The sequence below is a fragment of the Artemia franciscana genome, chromosome 8 (assembly GCF_032884065.1).
Source record: "Artemia franciscana chromosome 8, ASM3288406v1, whole genome shotgun sequence".
Taxonomy (NCBI): Eukaryota; Metazoa; Arthropoda; class Branchiopoda; order Anostraca; family Artemiidae; genus Artemia; species Artemia franciscana.
In genome coordinates, this window is record NC_088870.1 from 29,523,354 (window position 1) to 29,535,579 (window position 12,226).

The window sequence follows — 12,226 nt, forward strand, 5'->3', positions numbered from 1 at the left end:
CCGGAAATGTCTTTGGAATGGTGAAGGGTTCCAGAGGGTGCCGTTTGTCATCCATAACGTGATACTGTGTAGTGAATTGCTTGGAATAACGAGTTCTACTGCTTAAAGTTAAGTGGGAGGTGTTAAAAGAATTTTTCGGTTGTGGAGGGATTGAAATCTACCACCCAACCAAAGAAATGAGGCATTTTCATTATGACCTCTCAGAAATAACTCTTAACTTGGTTCAAATTTATCTCTAATAACAACAATCCCCTCTGGACTCACTTGCTATGGTGGGCTAGCCCCATATCGTCATGGTGACCTGAATATGCATAGCCTTGACTCACAGAAACGTAGCATTTCCATTAAAAGCTCTCAGAAATAACTCTTAATATGGTTTTAATTTACATCTAATAGCAACCCTCCCCCTCTCGAATTGGTTGCCACGGGGTGGTCTAGCCACATACTGTCATGATGGAGTGAATATTCACAGCCTTGACTCAAAGAAATTGGCATTTTCATTAATACCTCTCAGAAATAAGCGAATGCAAAATGTGTCTCTTTTTTTTGCAGGCATATCTTATAGAGCAATCGAAACGATGCATTTTAATTAAGACCTTTCGGGAATACCTCTTAATATGGCTTGAATTTACCTCTCATAGCAACCCTCCGCCCCTTCCTCCCTCGAATTGCATCTTGACTATCGACCCCCTGAACTCTAACAAGTCCTATTAAGGTTCCCTGAAAAAAAAAAGTCTCGAAAGAGAATGAAATCTCAATAAGGAAAAAAAGCCTTGAAAGAAAATGAAATCCTGAAGAACAAATACACCTTGAAAGAAAGAAGAAATCCCGAAGAAGAAAAAAACTCTTAAGGTATTATGTAACAACCCACGTGTCCATCGTCATGACGTAACATCACATGTATGTGTCCTCCACAGCTACAAGTGGGGTTCCCCCACGGGCCCCTGACCTCTAGCATGTCACGTAAGAATCCGTCATCTTTAACATAAGTAAATATTCCCTATTACATAAAAACCAAAGAAATTTCTTGAAAAACGTCTTGTAGAGAAATGTTTTAAGAAAGGTCTTGAAATGTCTTGAAGAAAAATTTCTGAAAAAAACGTCTTGAAATGCTTTGAAACATCTTGAAGAAAAAGGGCTTCGAAACGTCTTGAAACGTGAAGAAAATATTCCTTATTACGTAACATCCAAAGAAATCATGATGAAGGTTTTTCCTGGCCCTCTTAGGTTTTTAAGCAATCAAAAAAAAAATATGTTTTAACATCTATGTTTGCTTCTTGATTTGGCAGGTCCTGAAGGTTTTTCCTGACTCTCGTGGGTTTTTAAACAGTCAAAGAAATTATTACGTAAAGCATACGGTTCCATCTTGACTAGACCCCCCTCCCCATGAAGTTTTTCCTGGCCCTTGTATGTTTTTAAACAATTAAAGAATTTATTACGTAACATCTGTGTTTGTACCTTGATTTGACGGGCCCTGAAGGTTTTTCCTGGCCCTTGTGGGTTTTTAAACATTCAAGAAAAAACTATGATGTAACGTGTATGTTTGCATCTTGACTATTTACCCTCTGAACTCTAGCAAGTCCTATTACGTAACAACCAAAGAAAACAGGTTTTGGCGGGGGGGGCGCTGAAGGGTCTTCCTGGCCCTCGTAGGTTTTTGAACAATCAAAATGCTAGTGTTTAGTATTTTACTGGTATTGGGAAAGATCTATTGGATTAAAGCAAGTTGTGTGGATACATCTGGCGTAATCTGTGAAGCAATTTTTTTTCGTTTTAAGCTTCAACTTCGCTCTTTACATCTATGAGAAAAACTTTGTTTTTCAAAATAATAAGAAAAATTCATAGTACGCCGTTTTTCTCCTTCCGTCATTTCTTGATGCTGAACATTGACCATTAATGTCGGTCTGGTATTTCCTTGTTTGCATTGGCCTTAACATGTTTTAGGTACTTATGATTATAAAATTTTTATTGGGGTCATGATTGGTCAATTTAATCTTAAAAGCCATCCAGTACTCTTTTTGGGCCAAGGGAAGTTTTCGGGGGGTAGAGTCGTTTTGAAAAACTTGGCTCTTTTACTTGAGCTTTTGTGTAAGTCCAACATATTTTTCACAAATTATATCCTAAGATTGTTCACAATATGACGATATTAACGAAATTTGTAGCTTATTTGAAAAAAAAAACAGGTTTGTTTCCATATTTGACCAAGGTTTTGTGTAACCAATCAAGACTACGTCACTTTAATTTATTTTTCACCCTTAGCTTTTGTTACATAGCTAGTGAAAACTCAAATGATGCTCCAAGCAGATGAATCTTTATTTCATTAAAAAAAAAAAAAAAAAAAAAAAACTGCGGCTTCTTTGAATACCGAACTGCTAGGTGAGGTTATAATCAGTCAAACTAATTGCCTTTTTCTTTATTAATGCAACGCTTAACACATTTTTTCTAAGAAGAGTAATAAGTTTGAAATGAAGCCAAAAGCAAACCGCTGCTTTATCGATTATTACCCTAAAATATAATTGCTTTTTGCCTTTGTCTACTGTCCTTTTTTGGAATAAGACTGGCTTTACAATGTATCATTACCATTCACGAGCTACATTTGGTAACCCAAAAAGAGTTAAACTTCAACGCTGACGTTGTAGCTATTTCAGACGACTTATCACTACCATGATTATAGGTGTTGCATGAGTTTTACCATTAGAATAACTCTTTGCGTGTTTATTGTTTGATGGTATGTAATGAATACTTGCACAAAAACCAATAGCTTCTTCCCATAGACCACGAACGAGCCTGGTCCTTCAATTATAACAGATCAAATGTGTGTATGACCGTAGTGCACATAATATAAAGCATACCCTGTTCGGTATATAACTCAACCATTTCTCTGTTTTATAACCGCAGTGTAATCATGCCTCTCTGATAAATAAGTGTTAGACATGTTATCGCACTATATCATCTCTTTAAATCTCCCATGACAATAATATGGTAGTAATGTGTTTCGTATAAGCAATTCATAATTATTATGATTACAAGACGTGATATGTAAATGCTGGACAATGTCCTGTCTACAGTTTTGCAGGGAAGTCGGAGGTGATTTAGGCAGCTGTTTTCAAAAATCAAAAGAGTTTATTTTATCTCCAGCTTCTTACAACTTCGGATTTTCGAAGCCTTTCAAATTTAACAAATATTAAAGCTAAGCATATTGACAGAATAATCCGATCACGAACTACCTTGTTGACTGCCGAAGTAAAAAAAAAACAACAAAAAACTAATCAAACTCGAGCGCTAGTCAAATTTGAGTTATGACGGCCAGTTACGCCAGTAGCACCTTCATATACAGGATTATTTATACTCATTGAAGTTGCTCCTTTTTTCGTTGGAAAGAAACTGTTGTTTCGTTTATTATTTTTTTTTTACATCTTATAAGACAGTTTCAATTCCTTGAAGGGTTTAAAGCTAAATTTTTGACGTTTCCTCCGCTAGAAGCCTGTTCCACGTGGTGATTCACTGCTGTAATAAATTCTTATTTATTACATTTATTATCTTATTTATTATATTATTTATTTATTATATTTATTTATTATATTATTTATCTTATTTATTATTCTCGTTTCTCTACAAGAAACGAGCTAGCAAGTTTTGTCTTTTAAGTTCAATGTTTTGAGTTGTCAATATTTTGCCTATATTTAGAAGTCTGTTTTTTAAATTATTTTAAAAAATTAATAATAATTGGATTATTATCTTAGGCATAAACTGGGTATTTACGCAAAGGCTACTTAATTTCTTTTTTCTATAATAATCTCGTTTGGCTTTTGAGATATCAACTTGGTTAATAGTGTAAGTAAACAAAAATCAAGTTTTCTTAACTGAAAGTAAGGAGCAACATTAAAACTTAAATGAGCAGAAATTACCTCGGTCTTTACGCTAAACTTTTTTAGTACTTTAAAAAAAGCTTCTTTTTGTTCTACTTAAACCATCCTTGTGTGTCAGGAGTTGTTCTTAAATAATTGGGACAAAAATCCAAACTTTAGCTAAAAAAACGATGTACTGAAGAGAGAACAACCTCCCCCAGACACGTAATAATTTATTTTCGTTTTGAATTTTAATGTTGCTCTTTAATTTCAGTCGAAAACAACTTTTTTTTATTTAATTTCTGTTCGTTTTTAAGTACTGCTGGGAAACCCGTTTCTTCCTCCACTAAAAAGTCCCGCCACGGGAAGATCCTCTAGACAATTCAATCCCAATGAAAATTTATCCCGGACACTTACCCTTAACATCTCCACATGCAAAATTGAGCCGGCAAAGATAAAGTAAGAAAAATAAAAAGAATTTTGTACAGGAATTCTGGAAAATTCCCCCAGTATAAAATTTTCCCTGAAAAGTTCACCCCCGGAAACTTCTCTCCCCATTGAAAACTCTACCCGTGGAATATCTCCCAGTAAAAAATTCGACCGCTCCCCCAACTGTACCAAAAATGTACGTAGGCTATACTTCCCAATAACCAATTCTATATTTAAACAATATGGGCAAATTTCATGACTTACATCCCTTTCCCCAGGAGCTGTGGCGGGTCATGTTATCTCCAAAGGCATAGTTTTTGGACCTTTCAACTATGCTCAACAATTGATTATCACGAAATTTTGATTGGATGATTTTTGGGGGAAAGGGAGGTATGAGGGGGACTAGCAATCCTCCAATCTTTTTGGTCACTTCAAAAGGGCCCTAGCGCTTTCAATTTTCGTTCAAAAGAGCCCTCCGCAGATATTCTAGGACCGATCGATCACTCTCGGGAGGAACATAAAAAACAGCAACAAGAAAAAAATGAGCACGCACCCGTAATCTTTCTTCTGGCAAAAAAACAAAAAACAAAAACATTAGCCTTTCCTCTACTTTTTTGCAGACGGTAGCTTGAAACCACTACAGTTGGGAAATTGTTGTCTTGATACGCTGAATTTGATGGCGGGATTTTCATTAAGATTACTTGGCTTTTATGGGGTGTTTCTCCCTTTTTCGAAAATCAGGCAAGTTTTTTTTCAGGCTCGTAGCTTTTGATGGGTTACACTAAACTCAATGAGTCTTATACATTTGGAATCAGAATGCAAAGCCAATTATTATATATCTATTGGTATCAAAATAAATTTCGTTTTTGGAGTTTCGGTTACTATTGAGCCGCATCGCTCCTTACTTACAGCTTGTTACCACCAACTGTTTGATCCTCTGTGAAAGAAATGAAGTTGCATGTGCTGAGGTAACGTTATTATTCTATTAGGCAAAACTCCGCATCTCAGTTCTCGATTCATGAATATCATTACTCTTATGTTAGAGCATTTGTCCCTGAAGTATTGATTTAAATATGTCCCTAAAGTAAATGAGTCAAACTTTAGCTTAAAGAACAGGGTGTTGAAGATGCTGCACCCCTTATATATAGGATTATTTTATTTTTTTGTAGTCTCGATGTCGCTCTTTATTTTCTTTAAAAATATGCTTCAAAGTTTTACCTTTTTTAGTTTATTTTCTACTTGTTTTTGATAGCTCAGTGCAGGCTGTTCCTGACGGTTCACCTTCCAAGAATATGCATTAAAGATAGGCGTACCCCAGGGTGGTTTATTTGGATCTACGCTTTTCATTCTTTACATAAATGACATGGGAGATAACCTTGCGAGCCATTTGTATCACTTTACCGATGACAGCGCAACACATTTAGTTATCCCAAAACACTATGACCCAATCAAAGCTTCCCTGTCACTACAGATCTTTTGGAAATTGAAAAGTTGTTTGATCCCTGGGTGGTCAGATTTAATGCATCGAAAATAAAAGACCTGATTATCTCCCCATCAGAAATACCACACATACACCCCAGCTTCATCACCTTGAATAAAATTATAAAGAAAGTTGAAAGTTGAAAATTATAAAGAAAAATTGAAAGTCCCTAAAAATAGTTAATATATTGTTAGGCTCCAAAAAAGTAAAAAAAAAAATAAGGAAAATGTCACTACAAACACTATTTTTCTACTAGGAAAAATCACATCTAACATATTTATATCATCTTGATTTCGTATTTTGAAAATATCTCATGTGAATATCTTTTGTCACAAGTATAGACCTATATTGTCATTTTAAGACATGTAAAAAAAAATAGAACAAATTTCTAAGTCCTCCCAAAAAATTGTTGAAAAAAGTCCTAAGCTAATAAAAGTTGTAAGTTCCACAAAAAATTCCAAGTTAAGAAGGGGGCCAATGGGGGCCCTTGGAGGCTGGGCATGGATGACCATATATTCCCTCTAAAAATGTCATAATCGTTGCTTCAGCGGGGACAAAAGTTCGCTGGTTTACTCTATCCAAGCGCGCGTCATAAGAAAAAATTGGCAGCAGACTTGTTGCTGTTTGATTTATTGAAATTCGGTTCGTCTTATAAAATGCGTTTAAAATCCCGCTTTATATTCACTCAGTACAGGAAACTTTTGATAATGTCAACCGGTTTCATTCAACTCGGATAAAAATTTGTTCATAGAATTGTCATGGGATTACTAAACATTTAGTATGTACCGTCTGTAATATACTAATGAGGTATAAGGTATATGCAAATGAGGTTTAGGGTATATGCACATAGAGCCTCAGGCCCATCTATGCCATACTACTGTTGTAGTCTTTACCCTCGACTCTGTCCAGTCTGTTAATGAGAGGTTTTCTTTGGCCAGAGACCGAGTCCTAGGAATTTTTGCCCGGGAAGAAATGGCGAAAAAACAACAACAAAAAACACTACAAACTATTTAGCACATTTCCGGGAAAATTCTTTGTATGGTGGGTACGCTCCCCAGATTCTAAGGTACTGGCTTCTCCATGTAAGAGGGGACCATGTATTGCTCTGATTTTGAAGATAGTATTAATTAAAATTGGTCCAAAAGGCAGAATCAAGATCGAAGGGATTGGTGGCCTTGGTGATGTTACATATTTATTTATTCCGCATACAGTTATTCTATGCAGGTGAAATCTAATTGGATTTATTTTATATATTAAGTATTTGATAATCTGCATCATGAAAAGAATAACATGTTATGTGTCTTTCCTTTGTAGTGGCTTGAATTTGGATAATTTCGGTTTCGAGAACACACAAATTTCCTGTTATAAAAATAAACCGTTTTTCTTTTTGTCGATCTAGGCAAAAAGTGAATATATTCTACGACTTTTTTTCTTGGACACCTTAGTTTTGGTAGTTCAAAAGGAATAGGAAGAAATATATATGAAAAAACTTTTACTCTTAATATATATATATATATATATATATATATATATATATATATATATATATATATATATATATATATATATATATATATACTTATTGCTGCAAATAAACGCATGGGGCATTTAACAACCTGAGACCGGCTGACTCATTGGCCGACACTCCTCCTTAATGCCACCCTAAGGATAATCTAATGATAGTCTTAGGTACCCGTTTGACTAACCGTAGCCTGTATCAAACAATAAGCTGTACGAAATATGTGAGTCGATACACTACTTTCTAGAGGTACCCTGAATTTGGTCTTTGTAGAGTTAGACCAAACTTAATGGATTAAGGATGGCATATTGCTAGAGATTGTTATTTTCGGCCCTCCATCTTGGGCCAAACAAAAAGTAGTTCGTTCCCGAATGGGATTCGAAATTGGAATTTCCTGGAAGCGGATAGAGAGCAAAGGTTTGAATGGTTTGGGTCAGAGAAGTAGCATCTGCAGTTGTGTTGGCCTCAGGCGGCCTTGTGTTGTAGTTAGTTGTTCATCGATTTAGAAATTAATTTTTCTTTTCTTTGTATCATCTTTTTAATCTAAGAATTAGTTGGGGAGAGAGCTAATAATAACAAGGTTTTCTTGCCATACCTTCGATGTCTATAAAAAAGAACTTGTTCGCATAAACAACTGGTTCTTAATAACATTCAAAAACTCTAAGCGTGTTCTTTAGTTTTTCTCCTCTTTTGTAAAACGCATGTTGTGTAACAATATTTTTTGGGTTGCTACAGTCAGCCTAATGGGGTTTTTCAATTCCAATTATGGCGAAAGCATTAATCTAGATTAATGTCATAATGTAAAAATATAACATTAGAATGAGTCCAATTAAGTTACTGGTGTTGCCTTCAAGGCGTTACATGAGAACATTTTTGTAAGACCTTAGATTTTGTTGTCGTCTTACTATCGGCTTCATAAAGACCTATCAATATAACAAAGAAATGAAGAGGTACCAATTTGATAGATGATATCATGGACTGGATGTTTTTAAAATTATTAAAATCATCCATTTAATCTGATCACTTCATTAAAAAAAGCTTTAACAAATTATTTTGTAATTTTGCTAAAAGCAGAATTACTGTTTTCTAATACAAAACTATAAGGAAAATTGTTAGAAGTGTTTAATACTTCAAAAAACTAAATTTTGTAAAACTAACTAAACGCGGAATAAATTCTTACGGTTGAGATAATGAGATTTCCTTTCTGGCTTTGCAACGAAGAAAACAAATGTTTTGTTTATAACATTCATCAGGAATCGCAACATTTTACATGCTTAGTGTTGGGTAGCGCCTTTGGTGGGGCGTGCTTACGATCTGATAGTATTTAGCGAATTTAGGGCCAGACGCAAGTGCCCTGTGAGCAATGAGGTCCTGTTAGAAAATTTGGTTATTGTGTATCGCCATATCGGTAAACCGAAGGTTCTGTGAGCAATCCATAATCTCTAGAAATTATCCAAGAGCATCACAGAATTATTTGAACAAGCAATTACCTTGAGATATATTTTTATCCTTGTTATAGACGAGATACAAAAATTTAGCCTAAGTTTTTGATTGACCCGAACCAAGATTTGTGTTTTCAAGCCTTCAGGCTTTTTCTCAAGGGCTTTTGTGTTTTGTTTTTCTTTATATCCATCCCGTGAAGATCACCTTATTTATATTTGTATTGCATGGTAATCTATTTTCTCCCTTATGTTTTCTCTATCCTTCTTGTTAAATGTTTTTGGAAAACGAATAATAAATCTTATCATTATTATGGCCTATCCAGGGGGTGTCAATTCACGAAAATGCAAGGGAGGGGATCGAAATAGGTCTGAATATAAAAAAGGTTTTTTTTTATAAAAATACCAAAAGTGTATTTTTTAAAATCAATGGGGCGACGAAAAATCAATGGAAAGAACTGCCCCCCCCCCTTAATTGACGTCCCTGGTCCTACCTTATTGCAGTTTGCAGTTATAATTTAAAGTTTTCCGCAGTTCATAATTTCTTTATATCCCACTGAAAAGAAAATATATTCAGTTTGCTCATGTTCTACAAAGTTGTATATTTTTTTTTACTAAACGGTGTGTGTTGGAATCCATAGTCACCGTAAATTGCAGTTACTAGTACTTCATAGTTACTCATTTTGTCATTGTTATCGTCTTAAGAGGTTGTCTAGACTGTCAGCATAATAAAAAAGAATAGGCTCTGTTAAAGTGGTTTTTCTAGAGTACTGATAAAAAAACGTTACAATACAAAAAAAAGCTACAGGATGTTTCTAATTATCAAAAAATGTTTTTTTTTTCGGTTGACTTTTTGATTCAGAAGTAATATATTAATTCATCAAACCAAATATTGTATCCAATAAACAAAAGAGTATGCACTTGTATGACATGTGCATCTTATTTATGTTGTATTGTTGTGTTATGATCATATCCATATTCGGCATACAATAACCAAAATTTTGGTGCTTCTCAGAAAGCGAGTCATCTCAAGTTAGCAATAAAAGAATGATTTATTCTTTTTTATTTTGTGCAGTAGTTGGCCTGTAAGTAGTGAAATTAGCCTTTCTGCCTACGTGTCTCGTTTCTGTACTAATGAATGGGTATTACCTTCTCTTTTCTTCTTTTTTTTTTTACAATAAATAGGTTACATACATACATGAAGCGATCAAACAAGTGTTTGGTCCTTGCAATTAAAAAAAGAAAGAATATATCATCCCTGCTGAATTAGCTTTCAAGAAGGATTCAATAACTATTCTTAACTATAGGATTCTTAACTATTTACTAAATCATAAAAAGCTAATTTTGAGACTAAAATTGAAGTACTTGGTGAGACGATTTAAGATCTAGGGGGTTTTCAAAAATTCATTGTATAATGGCGATAACTATGGTGATGTACTGGGTTCATACCCCCCCCCCCTAATAGAAGCGACAAACAAACCCTAAAACGATTTTGCAGCATTCGGATTAATATGTCACTATCAGAAAAAATGCTATGATTTTCACCTCCCGCCGTCCAAGAAAAGATATTTTCAAAGCCAAGCCAAGGAGACTAGCCTCAATAATATGCTTTTCAAATTTTGACTTTGTTTTCATTTCGTTGTTCTTGGCTCTCAGTTTTTGAAGATTTTTGCATTAAGCAAATTAATTAAAAACTCCGTGGCCTTTCTCGTAAAATTTTGGAGCTCTATAACTGTAACTAATTTTTCTTTTGCTTTTCAGTAAAAAAGTAAATGTTCACTATATTATAGTTTTTTTGTTTTTGTTTTATAGTGCTTGTGGTGGAGACCTGCAAAGTATTTTAGATGCAGATATTATTCCGTTCGAACACGATGCGGCTCGATTCATTAGACAACTAGTTGAAGCTCTGGTATTTTTGCATGATAAGAATATAGTGCATTTAGATATTAAGGTAAGAATATAAAGTTTAAAATAAAAGATAACTGTCGGGTATTTGTAAGGCCAATGTAAGTGTTGGGGATTCCAATCAAGTGATCTATAAACTTAGTGTGAACTGTTTTGTATGGACTAAATAATTCTATTTTAAGTTTTAGGGTGGAGATTCCTTGCTTAACCTGAACCACAAAGGAAGAAGGACGAACGATATAAATATCTCGAGGCAAATAAAGTAGCATGCTAAGTACGAAATAAAACATAGCTTGAGGAGACAACACATAGTAGGCTAATCCTGGCCAGACATCGTTATTCTTATTTAAGTCAAACCAACTGCTTAAAGTTGTTCCATTGGGTGCGTTGTCCCCCAATAAATGACTTCTGATGCACTATACACAACTTGATGCACCCCGTTGGGGGAGGGGGGGTAATTCTGAAGAATTAGAAAAAATGACGTAATTTTAACTTACGAAGGAGTGATCGGACCTTCATGAAACTTCAAATTTAGAAGGACCTCGTAACTCAGATTTAGTATTTTAAATCTCAACCGGATCCAGCGTCATTGGGGGGGGGGGCAGTTGGGGGGACCGGAAATCTTAGAAACTACTTAAAGCGGAGAGATCAGGATGAAACTGGATGGGAAGAATAAAAACCTGTCTAAGATACATGACTGACATAACCGGACCAGATCTACTCTCTTTGGTGGAGTTGGGGGGGGGGAATAATTCGGAAAAATGAGGTATTTGTAACTTACAAACGGGTGACCAGATCTTAATGAAATTTGATATTTAGAAGGATCTTGTGCTTTAAAGCTCTAATTTTAAATTCCGACCAAATCCTGTGACATTGGAGGGAGTTGAAGGGGGGAACCGGAATTCTTGGAAAACGTGAAAATTGGGGTATTTTTATCTTACGAATAGGTGATCAGATCTTAATGAAACTTGATATAAATAGAAAGATCTTATGTCTCAGATGCTCTATTTTCGACTCGAATTGGATCCGGGGACATAGGGGGTTGGAGGAGGGAAACATAAATCTTGGAAAACGCTTAGAACGGAGAGATCGGGATGAAACTTGGTGGGAAGAATAAGCACAAGCTTTAGATACGTGATTGACATAATTGGAACGGATCCGTTTCTTGGAGGAGCTAGGGGGTGATCATTTGGAAAAATTAGAAAAATTGAGGTATTTTTAACTTAAGAACGGGTGACAGGATCTTAATGAAATTTGATATTAAAATGGAATTCATGTGTCAGAGCTCTTATTTCAAATCCCGACCAGATCTGTTGACATTAGGGGGAGTTGGAGGGGGAAATCGGAAATCTTGGAAAACGCTTAGAGTGGAGGAATCGGGAGGGAGCTTGGTGGATAAAATAAGCAAGTGTCCTTGATACGTGATTGTCGTAACCATGCTGGATTCGCTCTCTTTGGGGCAATTGGGGGAAGGGGTTCAGTGATTTGGCGATTTTGGTGCTTCTGGACGTGCTAGGACGATGAAAATTGGTAGGCGTTTCAGGGGGCTGCACAAATTGAATTGATAAAGTCGTTTTTCCAGATTCGACCATCTGGGGGGACTAAA

At 35.3% G+C, this 12,226-nt stretch overlaps 1 protein-coding gene across 3 annotated transcripts in view; it reads left to right on the forward strand.

Annotated features, from left to right (window-relative positions):
• The window catches only part of LOC136030256 (serine/threonine-protein kinase pakG-like), a 166,893-nt gene that overhangs the window by 61,054 nt on the left and 93,613 nt on the right, over window positions 1-12,226 (forward strand). For all 3 annotated transcript variants that reach the window (XM_065709097.1, XM_065709098.1, XM_065709099.1), the window contains one exon: window positions 10,528-10,666. In XM_065709097.1, the coding sequence (XP_065565169.1) occupies window positions 10,528-10,666 (139 nt within the window). The remainder of the gene's footprint in view (window positions 1-10,527; window positions 10,667-12,226) is intronic.